The sequence below is a fragment of the Sparus aurata genome, chromosome 21 (genome assembly GCF_900880675.1).
Source record: "Sparus aurata chromosome 21, fSpaAur1.1, whole genome shotgun sequence".
NCBI classification, from domain to species: Eukaryota; Metazoa; Chordata; class Actinopteri; order Spariformes; family Sparidae; genus Sparus; species Sparus aurata.
This window is the reverse complement of record NC_044207.1, coordinates 20,050,338-20,070,299: the sequence shown is the minus strand read 5'-3', so window position 1 is coordinate 20,070,299 and position 19,962 is coordinate 20,050,338. Positions and strand designations below refer to the sequence as shown.

The window sequence follows — 19,962 nt, the reverse complement described above, 5'->3', positions numbered from 1 at the left end:
GCTCCCTCGGGAGCCCATCAACACAAACATCTGAAGTCAGGGAGAAATTGAAGGGCGCCCTGATGAGGTTATGCCCACATCCTCTGCACCACATTCAAGCTGGGGAGAGGAAAATGTGTGTGGCGTTTTCATGGGTAAAAATCAAAGTATGACAGGCTTTGGCAAAAAATCCCGAGTGCACTTTCGTTTTTTTTTTTTTTTATCAATGAGCAGCTGGTCATTTTATTCCTTGTGCGTGTGTAGACGAGTGTATAAATGTATGTATATGTGTGCATGTCTGTCCGCAGTTGGGAGGGTTACTTTAATAATGTATTCCGATACATTAACTCATTATTTATGTAGTTAAAATTATAGCTAAAAATGTAATCCCATTATCACAATGTGAGAGTAATGCAATTTAATTATTTTCTGTTACGTCCAGATTACTTCAATACAAGACATATACAAGTATAGGCGAGAGAAAACATCAATAAGATTACTTATATGTAACCTTAATATTGAGTTGTGTATTTAGTTTCAGACCAGACTCAGACCTGAGTGATGCTGTGTGAGACTCTCCAAGTGTTGTCAAAATTGTAATCCTTCTCTTTTAACTGAACGTATCTGTACTCTAATCATGTTACATGTGTTCCATTACTGCCATTGTATCTATGTGTATTTTGTATATGCACCGATGAAATGTAACAAAGTAACTCAATTACTGTACTATAGTACAATTTTCAGGTATTTGTACTTTTCCACTTTGTGCTACTTCATACTTCCACTCCGATGCATTTTGGAGGCAAACATTGTACTTAAGCACAACTACATTTAATAACATTAGCTTCTAGTTGCTCTGCAGAGCCAAATTAGCATATTGTTTTGATTTATTCAACAATAAAATAAATAAATAATGCTCAAGTAACAGTTGTACAGATACATTTCACTGTCTCACTTTTTCTTTAATAAGAAGTAGGAATTTAACACATTTCTTTTACTCATGTAGGACTTTTGGGACAAAACTGTGTATATGTATGTGCACCATCATACTAACCCACCCTATGTTTCCCCATTTTTCAATTGTTTTTGTCTTGATTATTTATTCAGTTTTAAATATATACATATTGGACAAATGCTTTAAGTTTAAACAACATCATATGTGGGAAAATGTAAATGTATGTAAGCTTTGCACACTTAAATATAAAGTCTACAGAATGAGGGATGGATTACTCTTTTACCAGACTTGTAGTTACCACGAGCAACGGTATGGACAGCAGATCCACTTAACACTAGACGCTGATTTAATCATACACCTCATTCATTTTTCAGGCTGTATGTGAAATGATTGAATTGCTCCATAAAACCCACGTCAGCATCGTTACCGAGCATGATGCAGTTTTACTTATACAAGAAACAACTTGTTCATACAGTATATACACAATAATGACTGAGTACGTGCTATTTCTCCATTTACAGCCAGGTTATAGCTGTTTTCCACCCTTCTTACAATACCCAGTGGGCCCGTTCCCTGGCAGCGTTATGCTCTGACATCTGACCCTCACACAATGACGGGGAAAGAAACACAACGGGAGCAACCGCGATCGGGGTCACATCGACCTTTGTTGGTCACTTGGGGATGGGGGTAGTTATAAAAAGGCTGCTATGTTTGGTTTACAAAACAATTTTCTCAACATGTGCCGTGTTGTGATGGTGATGTCAGTGCTCATGGTATTTATGATCCTGGGGTTGGCTCCTCACATGCTGATTATGTTTAAATTATATTTTACAGATGGTTAAGCTTTACTGTTATGTTTAGGCAGTATACGGTATTGGAAATGTGTGGCGTAAGATTAAAAAAAAAAAATCTGTTAATTGTCACCTTCAACAGTGAAATGAAATATCTGCCCTTTTAACATATTGGTGTGATGTTCAGGCAAAAAATTGTATTGGGCATATTTAAAGGTGTGTTATACATCTACTGGTATCCTCTAAAGCAGGGATTCCCAAAGTGTGGTGCGCGCACCCCTGGGGGTGCGCAAGCCGCCACCAGGGGGTGCGCGAGATGAAAAATGTAATGGTGGTCTGGTGTGAAAATATTACACAGTGTCTGTGCGTTCAGACCGAAAGCGCACAAAGAGTAAAATCCACCTTGTCCACTCCACCTAAGTCGCTTAGTCACCCTGTTCGTTCTTGCTTCTAAATTTAAAGGGCCCGCGTTAAACACCACCACGCAACTACTGCTGTAGCACAGCCCATCCATTTACCGACATCGTTGATCAGGGAAAGTTACTCATTGAACAGTAACTTGATAACGCGCGCACACACACACACACACACACACACACACACACACACACACACACACACACACACACACACACACACACACCTACACACACACACACACACACACACACACACACACACAGCCACTGGAGAAACTGCTATTGCAGGGGTGGACTGGCCATCGGGAGTACCGGGGTTTTTTCCGGTGGGCCGATGGACGGCCGTTTGTTATTTTATTTTTATTCATTTATTTATTTATTTATTTATGCTGCGCCTAGACGTTTCTCTGTCGACCCCAAGAGAGTGAGAGATTGGTGAAAAAATCAAACTGAGCTTCAGCGTCTGTCCAAGGAGGACAGCAGCAGGACCAGGCTGCCTGCTGGAGGGAGGAAGAAGTCTAGCGTGAAGCTGGAGATAAACATGCGGGGATGGGTGATCAGCAAACGGGCACGCCACGAGAGAGTGTCCCGCATGATGATCAAGGCGAAACAAATGTCCGCCACCGTGAGTGACAGCAGAGATGAGGAGTTTGCAGCGAGTGCTGGTTAGCTGAATCGTTTCCTCCGCCACAACAACTTCACTTGCAGAAAGATGCCAGAGAATTCACCGAGAAGCTGGCGAAGTGTGTGACATTTTCATCCTGGGTTTTGAGAGGAAGGAACTAAACTCCTGTCACGCATTGCCACCTGGTCCCAAATAAACGCCCTGGCTATTATTCGGTAATTTACGGTATGATAACTCTCCCGGCCGGGGAGAGAGACATGCATCACAGTGCTCAGCTGCAGACACATCAGAGAGGTGACGAGTTTCGAGTCCCAATTTCTCTGGGACCGACCTGACTGAGGGACGACAGCAGAGCGAGACATCCCCATTGGATATCGCATGGCTTTTCCCCCTTTGCCACCTAGACACGTCATAGCTCATTACATAAATTTGGAGGATTTTTTTTTTTTTTTTTTACTCCCGCCACCGCCTTTTCCACCTTTCCCTCCTTGTCCACCTGGCTCCCATCCATTGCATTAATATGGGTAAGTCTTTGTCGGTATTGATATCATTGCTACAAATATAGGCCTACTGGGAATACTCACACATCCTCCTCCCCGTCTCTCTCTCTCTCTCTCTCTCCCTCTCTTGCTGCAGGCTGAGCGACTTTTGCGCTGCGCTTGAAAAGTTCCAGATGGATCCTCTTTTATCCTCTTTTAATTTAGGCCTATCTTATGATTCTGAGCCCATCCTCTTTGTTACTTATTTTGTGGATCGTGTGTAATTTTATCTCACTTGTAAAGTTTCAGATTGATCCTCGTTTTTATTTATTTATACCTGTTTCTGAGCCCATGCTCTTTAATGTTGTGGATCGTTTGTAACTTCATTGCAATTTAATTCAATGTTCTGTCGTTCTAATTTCCATAACCGTTGTGTTATGATGATGTTGATGTTAGCTCCACGGTTATTTAATACTGCTGCAATTTTTCTTTTATGCGGCTGAAAAAATAACATTTATGTCAAAATCGTGCTTTCTGTTACTGATCGTCACTCATCCTCTTCAAAGTGGAAGCTTGTGCGTAACTTTGTTGTATGATATTGAAACTCTGTTGATGTTGTTATCGTCATGCATGTTGTGGTTATTTGCGCATGATTAAACATGAGTCTTTATATGGCGATAAAACAAAGCTTTGTTGCGTATTTTTTTTTTTGGGGGGGGGGGGGGGGGGGGTGCGTCAGCCCGGTTGGGACGTAGAAGGGGGTGCTCCGCAAAAAAAGTTTGGGAACCGCTGCTCTAAAGGGATTGCGGCACTACTTTCAGTTTGATAACCTCATTACCGGGAAAGCACTGTGACACACTGCAGAATCCTTTGATCTAAGTGTCTTCTTATCCATGTCTTGTTGCTATAAAGGCGGCTTTGAGGTTGAGTCATGGCTTTTCTGAGACCTTTCACAATTTTGCAATTACGACTAATTTGACACTGTTTCCAGTTTATATTCGATCATACCATTAGCTAATTGTAACCTCATGTATTCACAAAGCAACCGCGTTGCCATCCTGTCATTATCTCCCACTGTCACCATATCGACATTTCATTAGAAATAATGTGCATTCACTTTCACTGTACATATACTGAGAAGGCATGGCGTCAATGTATCATAAAAAAGGGGACTGTAATTGCAGGATAAAATGGTGCAATTTCTCTAAAGAGCGGCAATTTACTCTGATGATACATTCACAGAGCCTTTTTAATTATTGTGGATGAAACTCTAACTGAGTCAAAGAGCATGGAAATGGTCACGAGACAGATCTCACCTTTTCGTGGCTATGGTTGTAATGGTAGAGGAATTTTGCACATTCGTTATAATTAGCCCATGTCTTGTTGATCGAGGCCTGCTCCCATGTTCCATTGTTGTCACACCGACGGTACGCTAGTCCTGGACACCAAACAGAAAAGTCTGTCTTTAATTACAGTTTTCACAGCTATTGTTTGCCAGCACAATCAATTACTCATCCACAGCTTGTATCTTTATCAAATCTGCATAATTATATAAATAAGATAAATAATTGTATGAATTGCAGGTTTGAAAACAGGTTTCTATGGAAGCTCTGAGAGGCAAGTTTTCTTTGATGTAATAATTTTTTCACCACTCTACACACAAGTAATAACATTAATGTTATATTAATATAGTTCCTTTAATTACAGTACATCAGGAACTTATCTCTCCCCTGAAAGAAAACATGAATGCTTTCAGTCCTGCTCAGAACCTGGCTTGGTGGCCAAAATTAGTATTACAAAACCGGTGAAAAACAAAAAGATGATCCTGACAAAACTAATATAAAAACTATAGGAACCGAAAAATGGATAAATAGATTTGTACTTTGTTGCCTCTCAGGGCTTCTGTAGATGTTTCAGATGGTTTGATGAAGGTATGATTGAACAGTTTGCCGTAGCACCCGAGGCCCGGTGCTCCTTCATCAACTGAAAAGGAGCTTCGGGCTTTTTGACTGCTGACTTTATGCAGGGCCGCTCTTACCTTTATGGTTGAAGTCATAGATATACTCTGGACAGGCGGTGGACACGAGCTTCCCCGGAGGCCCTTCAGGCCAGCAAACAATGCCATCCCATTCTGGTGAGCAGAAACCATCTGAGACAAAAGAAGGAGCGCTGACTTTTAAAAACAGAGCCAACAGAGTGTTTCCAGCATTACATTGCCACGGGCATTTAAAACAGCAGCAGAGCTGTTTGTGTTTTCAAGGATCCAGTTGTCCTTTAAAAAGTAGGCCAGATGCATGAACTTTACCCTGTATACAAATCATGGCTGTGTAGCAGCCTTGTACGTTGTGGTACGTCTGAATGTACATTAGACATTTCATTTTTTGCTTTGTTTAAGCACAACATGCGTCAACCTGAGAGAAAAAGTAAAAACAGTTCCCACCTATTGTAATATAATTAAGACTCGCAACTGTGGAATTCCCAGCATGCTGAAAACAAGTTGTCCACTGAATCTATTGTGTTCATAAAGGCTTGTTTGTTGGCTGCAGCAAATTTCCATAAAATGCTACATTGTTGATAACATCATACTGTTTTTTAGGTTGCATTGAATTGGTTTCAGTATGGATCCCATTTATGAGATTCCCTGCAACACTGGATGAATTGTTACATTGTAAGTATCCAATTACAGCAATACACATGTGCTGTGTTACATCACTTATTTTCAACTCTGTGTCATAAGGGATGCAACTGACAATTATCAATTTCATTAGTGATGTAGTAAGTGAATTGCTTGGTGTATAAAATGTGAACCAAATGCCCACCAGTGCAAACCTTTAAACATATTTAATTTTAATTGTGTAAAACATAGAAAAACGGAAAATTTGACAAGCTGGAAACATTTGATAAATAGTCAAATAATCGATTCATCAACAATTTTTATCAGCTTTCAACTTCATTATCATAACCATAGTGTTGTGTCATTCTCTAACAGAGACATACAATTTAAAATGCTCATAAAAATAATAATAATAAAACTTAATAGAGACCCATTATGCTTTTTCATTCCCTTCAGCGTTTTATATACAGTAAGTTCTTTTGCATGATAAAGATTGTGAAAGTGAAAAACAACAGAAGCTCTTCTCTCCCACAGAAAACACTTCTCCTGAAAAAAACATTTGCATAATTGAATGCCTTCCGGCTAGTTTTATAAGAATTGATTCAGCGCAGCTGCTCTGCTGCTGTGAGCTGTGCTGGGTCAGGCGTGTGAGAACTGACCAATCGTTGCAGACTGGGTATTCAGGAGGATGTGCTTTTGTGATTTTGAGCACTGAAGCATGTAAACCCATTTCAGTAGTAACCAAAATAGAATTATGAATCTGAAAGTGAGCATGATAATGTCCTCTCTGCACGTCTTAAACAATGAACATTTTGAACTATTTTAACATCTTTCTTTAATTACACTCCACACATTATTGTTTCAATTACAGGATTGGCTGATGAAATGAAACTCCATGGAGATCTTTTTTTTTTCATTGTGATGAAGAACATTTGTAACTAAAAATTGCAGGGTATGATTATAACTTCTCTGTTTTTGCCTCACTTTCTTCAACTTCTGGAAAAGATTGCATGACATGAGATTTTGTAATAAAACATCTATACATGGTTCAGACAAAGAGCTGCAGGTTCAAAGGGGAAGAAATGCAATTTCAAAGCATAAAGCCCCTTAATTGACAGCTAAACCATGAACCTAAGCTCTCTGATAGTGGGAGCAAAGAAGTCCCTTTCCCCACAGATTCCTGGCAGAAGCCCCCCTTATGGCTTGGCATTTGTGTTGTATTATTGAAAACATCTGCCCCACTTTGACCACTAATAAGCAGCTACAGATAAAACTAAAACTATCCTCTCTTTGCAGTAGATCCATTATTTTCTCATTCCTGTAATCAAACTTACAAAGAAACATCTGAAGGCGATGACGACATGCTTTTTATTTGCCTGTCACTTGGAGCGCAAAATTAAAGAGCAGACCGAGTGGAGCTGACGGATTCCTACGGATCTGCGTTGGGAGAAAAACGGCGTTTGGTCCCGAAAATCACACTGACCACACATCCTGGGAGTAAAAAGTAGAATTGCTGTTCACTTTTGCCATAGTTTTTTTTTTATTGCAATAGGACCACCTACTAACTGGCTTAAATTAAACACCAAACACACACACGCAATTTCCCGCACATTTTCTTGACCACAATTTAAATATAAACGTGACTACGGAGGGACTTTGGTATTAGTGATGTCAGTGGGGTTTTTTTAATAAGGTTTTCTTTTGCCCCCGACTCATTTGATTCTGACCTGCAGATGTCAAAACACATACTGCATTTTCTCATGATACATGCAACCTTTTAGAATGATTGCTGATGTTATTCTACACCCAGACCACAAGCTTGAAGGCTGAGCTATTTTCACACTGCAAGGTCTGGGGCATTGAACCCACATCCCTCCACTGTGCTCTCCAGGCAAACCTCAGTGTTTCCCTCAATGAAATCCTTGTCTCAGTCACGTAATGGAGACTTTTGTGTATTTAAAACGCACATGAGAAATAAAAACAAATCGATCAAACGCCGAAACGCAGCAGACACCGATGGTTTTAGCCTCCCAATCAGTCTTATCCTTAATGAGGCGGCATTGCACGATAAATTCACCACTCAGAACAAACCCCACATTTCACACTAGTGTTTTAAAATAGTCATCACTCCACATCTCTTATAATAGTTCAGAAAGCCACGAGTTTACAGTGCCAGAAAAAGACTCCGGGGGTGGTCAGGCAGGACACAGGCAAGAATAATACAGATGTAAAGCCAAAGTCCTAAAAAATGCATGTGAGTTGCTATTCTCTGAGTACACCTCAACCCACAGACTCAAGGTCACACCACAATACAAGGGAAAAAAAGTTCAAACAAAAATTACAAGAGTGAATTCTGTCCAAAGCCTAACGACCACTTCAAGGAAAACACTTACACGGATCATCAGAAAGCACAAGTAATGCTTTCCTCCAACTTTATCAGATCTTGACAATCTCTTAAATTTCACTAAAACAGAAACCATTAACTGGATTTTAACTTGAACTTGATTTCCATGTAATCACCATCAAACGACCAGATGAGACACTTCAGTTCAGATCAAGTTCAAATGAAGTGAAGTCAGAGCAATTCGTGAGCCATTAAGTAGAAATATCTCGAATCAGGCACGCTAAATGAGCACATACGTGCTTACACAGACATTAGGCGCAACTGCACCAGGGTCTCTCGTTTTTTTCTTTATTAAGGTACAGTAATGTGTTCATCTTAATTCCTTCAGCTGTTATTGAACACAAATGTGCAACCTTCCGAAAGAGGTCAGAAAACAGCCATCATATGCAGGCTGAGTCACGTCAAGTGTGTGACTGCCTCATCAGGTATGCAGGTCAGCTCCGATGTGCTGATGTACTCCTGAAAGCGGCATCTACAGCATTTCACAGTCAGATGTGATGGGCTTGTAGCATACTAGAATACTTATAGTGCACTGAAATAGAGCTGCACCTATTATCTATATTATAGATTAATTTGATTAATAATGATTTATAAATTCTTTATTCCCCAATTATTTCTTTAGTCGATGAAAAGTCATAAAATATTTAAATACGTTCAACGTGATTTTCAATTAGTCATCAAAAACAGTTCAGGGTTATCTTTTCTGTGTAATTACTTATTGATTAAATTGTTTAATCACTATACTGCATGGATAAATGACAGTCATTCTTTCCTGCCTGTAGACTGACTTACATAGACAATTAAATAAAAAGTTTGTCACTTGTTCACTTTCTGTTAAGATGAGGAGATCGATACAACTCACCTGTCCGTACAGTAAAAATGAAAGTACTTCCAACACACAGTTAGCTTAGCATAGCACACAGACTAAAAACAACTCGCCAGGAAGTTAATCTGTCAGGACAATAAATAAAAAAATTAAAAAATGCGTAATTTGCAAAAAAAAAACAAAAAAACACCAACATGTTAATTATTGAGCTTTAGAGACAGATCCAGGCTAGCTGTGTCAAGTCTGTATAAAAATCTATGCTAATTGTCTGCTAGCCTTAGCTTCGTTTCTGCAAAATCTGGTGTGTGTGGTCTGGTGTTGGCCTTACGAATCATGTTTTTAAAATGTCATAGCATAGATCGGAAAAAATATGCATATGGGAGAAGTTATCCTTTCAAATAATGTTGTGAATGCCCAATACCGTGTTTTCATAAACCTGGCCAAGTATTTTTGTTACCTAATCCTCAGAATTTAGTCCTTAAAAGAGCGACAGATAACTTAAAAGAAACGAAAAATAGTGAGTGAACTTTAGCAGTTTAATATGTTTCTAACAGGATACAAACCCAGGTCTCCTCAGTGAGAGTCTTATTCCTAAACCAGTAAGGACAAATAAAACATGAAGCACAACACGCTCTACTCACGAACCATTAGATAAGGACAGCACTTCTTCAGGGTGTCCTCTGGAAATTCTCTGAACTCTTGACTGAAACGTCCGTGTGGCAATTATTTTATTTTGGGGGAGCGCAGTCCCTTTTTTTTTTTTTTCCTTTATTTTTACTCAAACCACACAGCCAAGACAGCTTAGTCCAGATCTGTTTGGTAAGGTGAAATGATGACCCTGGAGCAACATTCATTTTGATGTTCCCCAGCATGATTGCTCAGTTGCAATAATGGTCCTGAAACAACATTAATTACAATGTTCTGGAACACCAGCAAAGCGATATCAGATAAACCAGATACATTTACCATGCAGACATGAGCCTGGTATCTCTCTCCTCGTCTAACTCTCTGCATGAGAGCAAACACGCGCATTTCCCAAAATGCCAAACTGTTACCTTGAGTAATCGAGGAATTGCAGATCAAGATTGCGTGAAATTCACAATTTAATGCCAGAGTCTTTTAGAATTATGACCCATATCTTCAATCTTCAAACGTTATGTAAATGAAAAGACAGCTTCTGCACATGCTTGAAGGTGCTGGTGAAGTGTGACACCAGGCTTGCCGGTCACTACAACATGTCAGGATGGATTAACCATGATGGTGGTCAGATGAGCGGCGCAGACTCTCATCTGAGGGAGGCCTAATGTTTGACTGGCTGCTGTGCATCTCGGGCCATCCTGTTAAATGGGCCTTGAGAAAAAGCAGCGTTGTTATATAAACCCTGGACGTCTTATGCAAGCAGCTGTTTGGCGCCTACAGTACTCAATAGAAGCAATTCTGTCATGTTTTTCAAAATCCAATATCAGATCTGTGGATATTTATCAAAACCATGAGAAGTTGGGAAATACCACACGGGGCACTGGGAACGGTCAACAAAAAACGTTTGTGTTCTTAGCCGGGAAGTAAACATTTTTAATTATGTGTTTCATTTACATGGGGGTATCGTTTGGAGGGTCGAGGAATTCGATGCAACCACAATGCAGTGGGGTTAAAGGGAAAATAATACGATTGGTTTGGCTGTGGAATCCGAAATTCTCCTCTGAACAATCAACTGGGAAAATGACAGTAACCACAATGGGATACAGTTGATGCTGGGGTCTGCTGGAAAATGGCGCTCCTCAGACACCCATAAATATACAACTAGACTCCGGGATCAGTTTGCCTTCAGTCCAGGCCTCTGGAAAGCCACGGGGAGGACAAAGGAAACAAAGCCGCATTCTATAATGTAACCACCGACTAACAGTATACACTCATCTGCGTGGCAACTGCTCCAGAAGAATATATGTTTGGTTTGAACGTATCAGTGCTCTGTGTGCACAACATCAGCTGATTAGTAAAACCTCTCAGAATCAACAATCACGTTCAATCAAGACAACAAGGTGGTCTTTACAGTGTGCTCTACGCTCCCTCAGTTCCTGGTAATCTTTACTGTTTGTGTTGATTGATTTCTTCCCCCATCACTCAAGCATTTTTTTTCCTGCTACCCCTCCTATTCCTGATGGAATCTCCTGCCGACACTATGTGTGTTTCAAATCTGTATCCACAAGGTTTTTCTTCTGCGCAGCCCTGGGGGGATTTATTGCACTCTCCGCTGAACCTCTCGCTCCAGCTGGAATTCATTGGGGAGCCCCCTCACTGGCTGAGCGCAATTCTGACAAATGAAACCATTTCGTAGCGATAAATGGCTCAGCCTGCCTTGACATAAGTGTCTTTGACAGAAATCTTTTGAAAGCAGCTCATTGCAGGTTGTGGAAAATCACACTGTCGGCGACCTAGTCAAGACTAATGGAGTGGGACACTGCCTGACAAAAACCTCACACGTGTGCATAATGGGTTTCCTGCAGTGTTGGAGGCATTTTGGTCAATACACACGCAACCGGGGTGCCGTTTAGCTCAGTGGGTAGAGCGGGCGTCCCATATGCAGAGGCTTTGTCCTCGCTGCAGCGGCCCTGGGTTCGAGTCCCGGCTTGGGGCCCTTTGCTGCGTGTCAATCCCCCCCTCTCTCAACCTGTTTCCTTTCATGTCTTCAGCTGTTCTGTCAATAAAGCCAAAGAACAAATATATATATATATATATATATATATATATATATATATATATATAAATATATATATATATATATATATATATATATATATACATATATATATATATATATATATACACGCAACCATGATGGGCAGGCTCATGGATATGTATCCGAAATCTATCCAACATGCTCATTCAGTTAGTGATTTGCATGAAAAAAATCAACACAGTGATCCCACTGTCATTCTATTCTCATACTATGGCATGACCAAAATCCCTATCTAGTTAAAGGAGCCAAAAGCTACAAGCTCTTGAATGATGACAGATGGCGAGTGTAGAATGGCAGTGGAAAAAAAGACATTCTACAATAGGAACATTATGATATTTTCTATATGATATTTTTTACGATGCAGCCCCTTCAAGATGAATCTGATTGACTTTGATTGACTGATCCCCTGACATTTCATCTGCTGCCATTATCAGGTCAAATTTTTATTAGTCCAAAATACTTAATAATGACATTCCCATCAACCTCGGAGCATTTTGTGCATGGAGAGTGAGAGCCAAATATGACTGCTTTACTGCGATTGTTTTGCATGTCACACATAAAGAACTCTAAAGTGGAATTCTGGTATTTTCAAACCTGAACCCTATATCTACGATGTTCTGGTGTAAAAATGATTTATACTTCACATAAAGTTTTGGAATCAGTCCAGTAAACCACCTCAGCCGGCTGCAATGTAATCCTTCGGGGCAACTCTGACCCTCAAAGTTAAATCCACTAAAAGTGCTTGTTTTTGCCACTGACATGGTGACATTGTTATTCTAAGTGTCTGACATAATTAAGGAAATGATTCCTGCAGAATTAGATAATTGTCAAAGTGTAAGATCCTTTTTGTAACCAGAAACACAAGTCTTGTTCGAGGAGAAGTCTGAGCGGTCACAGTTGTTGCCTCGTCTGGATTGTCAAAATCATTTATACTGTATCGCCAGCTATGAATTTGGAAATAAATTATTGCCGGCAGGTCCTCTATGTGAACTCTAAACTGCTCTCTCCGACTCTCTGACTCACATTTCCACTGTTGTCTCCTTCTGCAACTGCTCACTCTTTGCAAGATTTTCCTTGAGCGAGACTTCTGCTTTTAGTTACAAAAATCTCTTATACATCTTATTATTAACAAAAAGGCCACTTAAAATAACAACCTCAACCTGTCAGTGGCAAAAACAAGCACTATTAATGGATCAAACTTTGACAGTCTTAGTTGCCCCAAAGGATTACATTGGAGCCATTATAGACATGTCACAGTTGTCTGCTGAGGTGATCTACAGCATCAAATCCAAAACTTTTAGTAAAGATTTACACACCGAGACAAGTAAATATAGGGCCCAGGTTTAACAAAAAATACCGCATTTCCCCTTTAAAACCTTATATTTTACTGGTATTAGCATTTAGCTCAATGCTCTACTATGCCTGACAGCACTGCTAGCATGACAGTGGACTTGTTGCTTTACTCACCAGGAATCTTGTGCTTAGACTTGATGTTCCCCTCACACTTCCGTTTGGCTCTGAACAACAGGCCTATCTGTTCTTCTTTTGTGAGCACATCATCTGCGTAAACCTGCAAAAATATAAGAAAATGACATTCAGTTCATAAAGGGAAACACTAAAGTGGCAGCATTGTGCCAGAGGCACGCTGTAAACAAACAGCTCCATCAATAAACATCATGAATCAATGTGACTGAATTTTGTACCCGTCCAAAGAGGCTAATTCTAAAAGAAAATGTGGTTTTGAACTCAGAACATGTGTGGACCCATCTGGTCCTGAAGCAAATGTTCTGACTTTGCACTCTGAGTAAACATTATCATGAAATGCATCACTTGGCCTTCAGAAGGCAAAATATGTTGAAATCAACAGTGAAATATTGTCTGGCAGAAGTAAAGAATCCACACCAATTTATTTATTCATATAACATGACGTTGTTCTCTACATGTAAATAAAGTACAAGAAAATTCAAACTTAAACATAACTAAAACCAGACAGCTTGATAGCGTCACTCTAAATCTACATGATGTTTACTGACAAAATGATAAAATACAGAGTTGAAAGAATGGACTACATCACACAATGATGTGATAAACAGAGAAGAAGAAGAAGAAGAGGTCATGCCCTGGGAACATAAGCAGTTGTTTTGCCGACCACCAATCAACCTCAACTAAGAAGAAAAAACAATACCATTTGCCTCGGCTGTACACAAGACAAAAGTCGGGTGGTCTTCAGGAGAGAAATCTGTCTCTAACAACAGACAGCTTCTCTCTGAGCGGAAACAGCTGATCAGCCATGTAAGATAAATGATTGCCAATCAGAACCTATTCAGAAAAGTTGTTTCCATCTTCTATTGAGCGCATTAACTCTTGAAAAAAAGCACAAAATAAAGAAACACCTAAAGTGAGCGTAAAAATGTTCTTTTCGCTTTTTTCCCCATCAACTTCAAACTGCACATAGATATAATATTGATCCAGTAGTATATCAGTCAGTATATCAATGTACAATGATTCAGTGGCATTTATTTCAACATGTAAACCAGCCCGCTGATAAAAAAAAATAAAATAATCTAATTTGAAGTTGATTATCTAAACTCAACCGTCTACCAATCATCCCTCACAACCCTCAGACCCTTGCTCTCTGTCTCGCTGGCCATAATGCTGCGGACAGCATGCTCTAAAGCCAGTTTTCTTCTGGGAAATAATCCTTCAGATGTACTGCTGATTTTTTCTCAAATGGAATATGAAAGCAACAGGGTGGCCTGGATGATAGACAGCCTGTGCTGAATCTGGAAGGTCAGATTAGATTGATGGCTGGACTGTTGCGGTCAAAGTACAAAGTGTTCATGAGTGAAGCGGAGTGATTATTTCTGTTTAAAAAGCTATGAAGCAAATAAAGAAAAGAAAAAGCCTTTTCCTTGACTGACCAGCATCAGTTTCACTTGTTGTTTACGCTCCCGGCTTGTGTTCCTGCGGTTACATCCTCTACATGGTCACTAATCAGACGTGACAAAGTTGTAACATGGGCAGAAGTGACATTTTATTCCCAGCATTTTATTGCACCTTATATTTTCTCAGCTTTTGAACATTGTGTTTGAGAGTGGCGTGGCACCTCAGGTGTGGTTTTTCCAGTCATGAAACATTTTCCATTCTAATAGGTCACACTGACTGGCTTGCTGTTTGCATGTGGATCACTTTTGGCCAGTGACAAATGTGACTGTATTGAAAATGACTACATTAATTTTTAACGGAGCGTGACAAGTAAAGTGGAAATGAAAACATAGAAATTCAAGCATAGGTAAAGATCAGCACACAAATCACCAGGATTTTCTACTCTGCCATATAGGGGATTTTTCATGGTGCCTTGAGCCATACTGCAGCAAAAAGCAATGTATGTCCACATCATGAAACACAAACTAACATGCGGGCTTGCGCCATACAGTGCCTGGAGGTACAGCTAAAAAAACTTGTTTTTTTTGGTTCACTGATGCAGAGCAAACACTTCAAATTCAAGACAGACGCTTGCTCCGAGCAGCTGACTCCTGGTCTGCAGAAGTATTTGTCAGTTACAGCTGCAAATTACATGCCTGGACGTAAAGAAATCAAATATCTGCTCATAATTCAATCAAAACATGCAGTGTGCTTATTTCTATATTAATGGGAAATGAATCTGCCCAGCGGCAATTTAACCACAACATGCAGAGACGAAAGAAATGAAAGCTGACAGATGAAAAATAAATCTTTAAAAAATGTATCACCTTCAATTTAAGGACAAATAAGACTTTCACAATTTGATATGAAAAATAAATTGAAAGAGAACCGTATTTGACTATGGCCTCTGCCCCAGCTGACAACAACCAGGTGGTGTGGAGATACTTTTATTGTGATAAATACTTTGTCCTGTCTATAACTACAAACTGATGCCACTGATTTGTCCATCTCTTCCTTCTAAATGAGATGTGAATCTGACCAATATGATTCATTTGTTAAATATGCTGTGTCAGACAATGTAGTAGTAATACTAGTAATACATAAACAATGTGTATATCATGTTTTCATTTAGGCATTAACAAGCAAAAATACTGTTAATACAAGAAAACACCTTAAAAATAATACATTTCAGCTTTAATTTTACATGAGAGCTTATTTTTTGGGCCTTTTCATGTTTAAACAAGGACGTCTACAAACAGAAACAAATGAAATTAAACATGAAATATTTATTAGCTTGACTATTTATTATTAGATTAAATATAACACTTTCATAAAACAAATAATCAGGCTCAAAAAGTTATTTCCAGCTATTTCCACCCCTCAACAATAATCAACACAGAGACAGACATTTACAACGATGATGATTTACTCATAAAAACTACAAACCAGTGCAAAAATGACAATTACCAATGTAAGCCATGAGATAACCTAGGTGGAAGTCTTAGAAGTAGTAGAACAAATCATATATTATGATTATAATACATTAGAGTATCATTACTGTTGCATGTGTAAGAAGCAGATCAAGCTACAATCCATCCCACTTTAGAATTCTATGTTTTTTAATGTAATTTCTCAACGAGTGACCATCGCTGTCAAACTATAGTAATATAGTATAGTTACATTACTCAAATATTACTCAATCACAAGTAGAACTGCTGCTGAAGTAATACTAAAGTAGAAGTATAAAGTATTCTGTTCAAACACTGCTCAAGGTATTAGTTTTAATTCTATTTTAACTGTTGATGTTTAATGCATTATCAATAGCAGGCGCTCAGTCAAACGTGTTTCCATTTCAGCTCAGTGGTCACGGTCACGCCTCCAAACCTGGGCCAAAAATGCAGATGAAAGGTTTAGGTATGACTTCAAATTGTACTCAGTCTCCAATTATGGTTTTAAAAGTAACTGAGTAGATTACATGGTGTAATGCACCATTAAGTATGAGTAAAATTACAGACTTGAGAAAATACAAGTACCCCCAAAAATGCTGCATTCACAGTAATTTGATTAGTTGTAATTAGTTACTTCCAACCCTGCTGTTAATAAATGTGGTGAAGTGAAAAGTACATTATGCAGGGGACTAGAACTATAATTAGTAGACCATGTAAGTACAATGCTTGGTGCAACAAATAACACAAGAATTAACTGTTGCAGCGAAGCAGAGTTTCGATATTTTTCCAGACTTTTAAAGCCCTCTCTGCTGCCTGCTTGTATTCTGAAATAAGGAACTTCTAAATGTGCACGCTGAGTAATTCGGGGAACAAACACGTGTATACATTGTCTCTGATGCAAGCTGCGTAACTTCAACATCTTAAACTGAGACTGTAAATACCGAGCTGTCGTGGATCGGCTGCACACAAAACCATAATACCTCAATCCATCAATATTTTCACTACCTTCGGGCCTGAAATAAGGATGTCCAGTCTGAGAGCTGAATAAGGTTATAGAATGAAGACGTTTATGGCTTTGCACAGCAAACAACCACAGATGGAACAACATTTGACCGCAGGCGAACAAGGATAGATACTACCTGTTTACAGTGCTAACTATGCCAATATAGAATATTCCACTGAACGCTCCTGAGACGCTCACGCTATTTTCATCTCAATAGCTGGCGGGTGTGACTTTGGGTGAAAGCTCAACCTTTAGGAAACCAGAAACAGGGAGTCTGGATGGTAACAGCTCTGAAAAGACTCGTGACAGGACAACCATTACTGCCTTTTTTGTAATAAGCTCTATTATGTGTCTTCAGGGCCATTTCTATGTCAGTCAAACACTTGAAAGTGGATGGAAATGTCATCTACTTTACTACACGCTTAAATCACAGGGTGCACATCGGTTACGGTTTGCCTTTTTTCAGCGTTTTTTCTCCAAAGTGAAGATGATGTTCCAGCACATTAAGAACAAATATCTTAACCTTTACTGCGCAGTTTGAGTCCCTCTGAAACTTTAAACTAAAACTAGGCACGGAGTTTATTTTCTTTCTCAAAAACATTGTGGAGATTTCTCCTTCCTCTGCAGTCTCCCGCTCGCAGGGACGCAGGGAGGAGTATCATTTACCATTTCAAGAAGAGAATCCTGGGTAATAAGTGTGCCCCCTGATTATTTCTGAAAAGTATTCCTCCTCCACTGGCCAGAGGCCAAACCTCCAAAGTAAACACGACTCTCACAGGGAGAAACATGGACATTCTTATTTGCTGCATTTCATTCAAAACACAGTAATCTTTTTGTCAAAGGCTTTTGAGCGTGGGCCAAAAATGAAATGAAATTAAATTAGAAAAATATACACCGCATAAATATGTGTGTTTTCATCACTGGTCGCTAGAATACAAACTCCACTTGAATAAACCACAAGTTTCTATTTGTCTTCGCAAAACTGTGGCTTGATGACTTCAACTGCAGCCCTCTGCACGGAAATAAGACTAATATTGAGAGAACTGTATTTAGGCCGGTGTGTCAAGACAGCGTTGAACCACTGCGACTAAATACTGACACTATTTAGTACGAGAGTGAGGACACATTTACAGTTTAGTTTTAGTTTTCTAATTCCAGCGTTTGCTTGCTAAAGTATTTTTGTAACTTAATCCTGAGTTATATTTAGTTATGAAAGTTTAGCTTGTCTGGATCCACAGATGAATATCTTCACTGTTCATTTGTTGACCTATCGCAACAGGATAAACAAGAGATTTCTAAAACATCCTGCATCAAAAAAAAAAAAAAGGAGTCATGTGGACAGACGCCCTGCATACATTGAGTGGAGACACTGGGTTTCCGGTACATTACCAACAGTCTTGATTGTGGACAGCCTTGTGCTTTTCCCTTTTTTTTCTTCTCTTTTTTCGAAAAAGTTGTGGTTGACCAAAGTCATTTCCTGAAATGCCCTGCAGTGAATACGAGAGTCAAATGCTGGAGCTTGTGAGGTAGACTTTCATTGGAAAGCTCGAAACAAAAAACCTGAGTATCCAAAAAGTTTAAATGAACCGCAAAAACACCACTGAGCTCAATGGAGTGTAATCATCTATAACAAGTCAACAACGGATCGCAAGTCAAAGTACAGCCCAATGATCTCATTAGTAGTATTTCAGACCATGAAGAAGTAGTCTAAACACAAAGGGGTGGACAAACCCTGACGAGCGCACGATAGTCTCCAGAAGAGAGAACCCACATTCAACCAGATGTTCGAACAAGCATTACAGTCGAGTGTCGTGTATTTCCGACCCAATCGCCAGAATAAAAATGTTGGCAGAGCACATGTCTTAAACATTGCTTAGGCTCTGGTTAGGTTTATGCACATGAGCCATTCGGTTAGGGTTAGGAAAAGATCATGTTTTGGCCTAAATTACCTGCTTTGGTCGCCAAAAACAGGGCTGGAGATGTCCCAAGTTCTCCTTAAAAATATTCAGCGGTGTCACGCTAACAAAATGATAAAATTCAGTCTCATACTGCGGCCACTGGCTTGGCAAGCTTCTCGCGTGTAACTCCAAAAACATTTGCTCCACAGGACATGAACAGGTAATGTTCTGTAGGGATGTCAATATGGTACGTAGCTTGCAACACATACAAATGTGAGCGTTTGCAGAAACACTGAATGCTAACATTTTATCCTGGCGACTGTACTGGTACTTCTGAGCAAAGGGCTATTCCGTTAAAGGGTTGTGACCTTTGCAATGACCTCCCTAAAAGTCAAGTTAAAGCAAAAGTTCTCCACTGTGTATAACACAAACCTACACCATATTTCATGCATTTTATTTTTGCTATTAAGTTTATTTAGAATAGCTGCTTGATGGGAAAGAAACAGATGAATAAGTGCTGATTCTTTTTGTCAGATTGTCCATAAAATAAACAAATCATCTGAATCAGCAAAGTACCCAAACCAAATAAAAACAAACTGAAATGATCAAATAAATGAAAAAATGACAATATTTGCCTTTATAATGTAGTGGAGTCAACAGAGAATGGAAACACTCGGGTGAAGTACAAGTACTTCAAACTTTCTAAATAAGTGCATTACTAAATGTGCTCGGTTACGTTCAATGACTGTAAAAATTAAACATAGGGGTCAATTAATTGATTTACTATATGAACATTTGTGAATGATTATGAGGCTCCATGCAGCATAAGGAGCAGGAATTAAAGGAGAACTTCGGTCGA

At 39.4% G+C, this 19,962-nt stretch overlaps 1 protein-coding gene across 1 annotated transcript in view; it reads right to left on the bottom strand.

Moving 5' to 3' along the window:
* The window catches only part of pth1r (parathyroid hormone 1 receptor), a 58,722-nt gene that overhangs the window by 15,999 nt on the left and 22,761 nt on the right, over window positions 1-19,962 (bottom strand). Inside the window, exons 2-4 of the mRNA XM_030403914.1 lie at window positions 13,297-13,399; window positions 5,287-5,397; window positions 4,565-4,686 (exon numbers count right to left, since the gene is read on the bottom strand). Coding sequence (XP_030259774.1) covers window positions 4,565-4,686; window positions 5,287-5,397; window positions 13,297-13,399 — 336 coding nt within the window. The remainder of the gene's footprint in view (window positions 1-4,564; window positions 4,687-5,286; window positions 5,398-13,296; window positions 13,400-19,962) is intronic.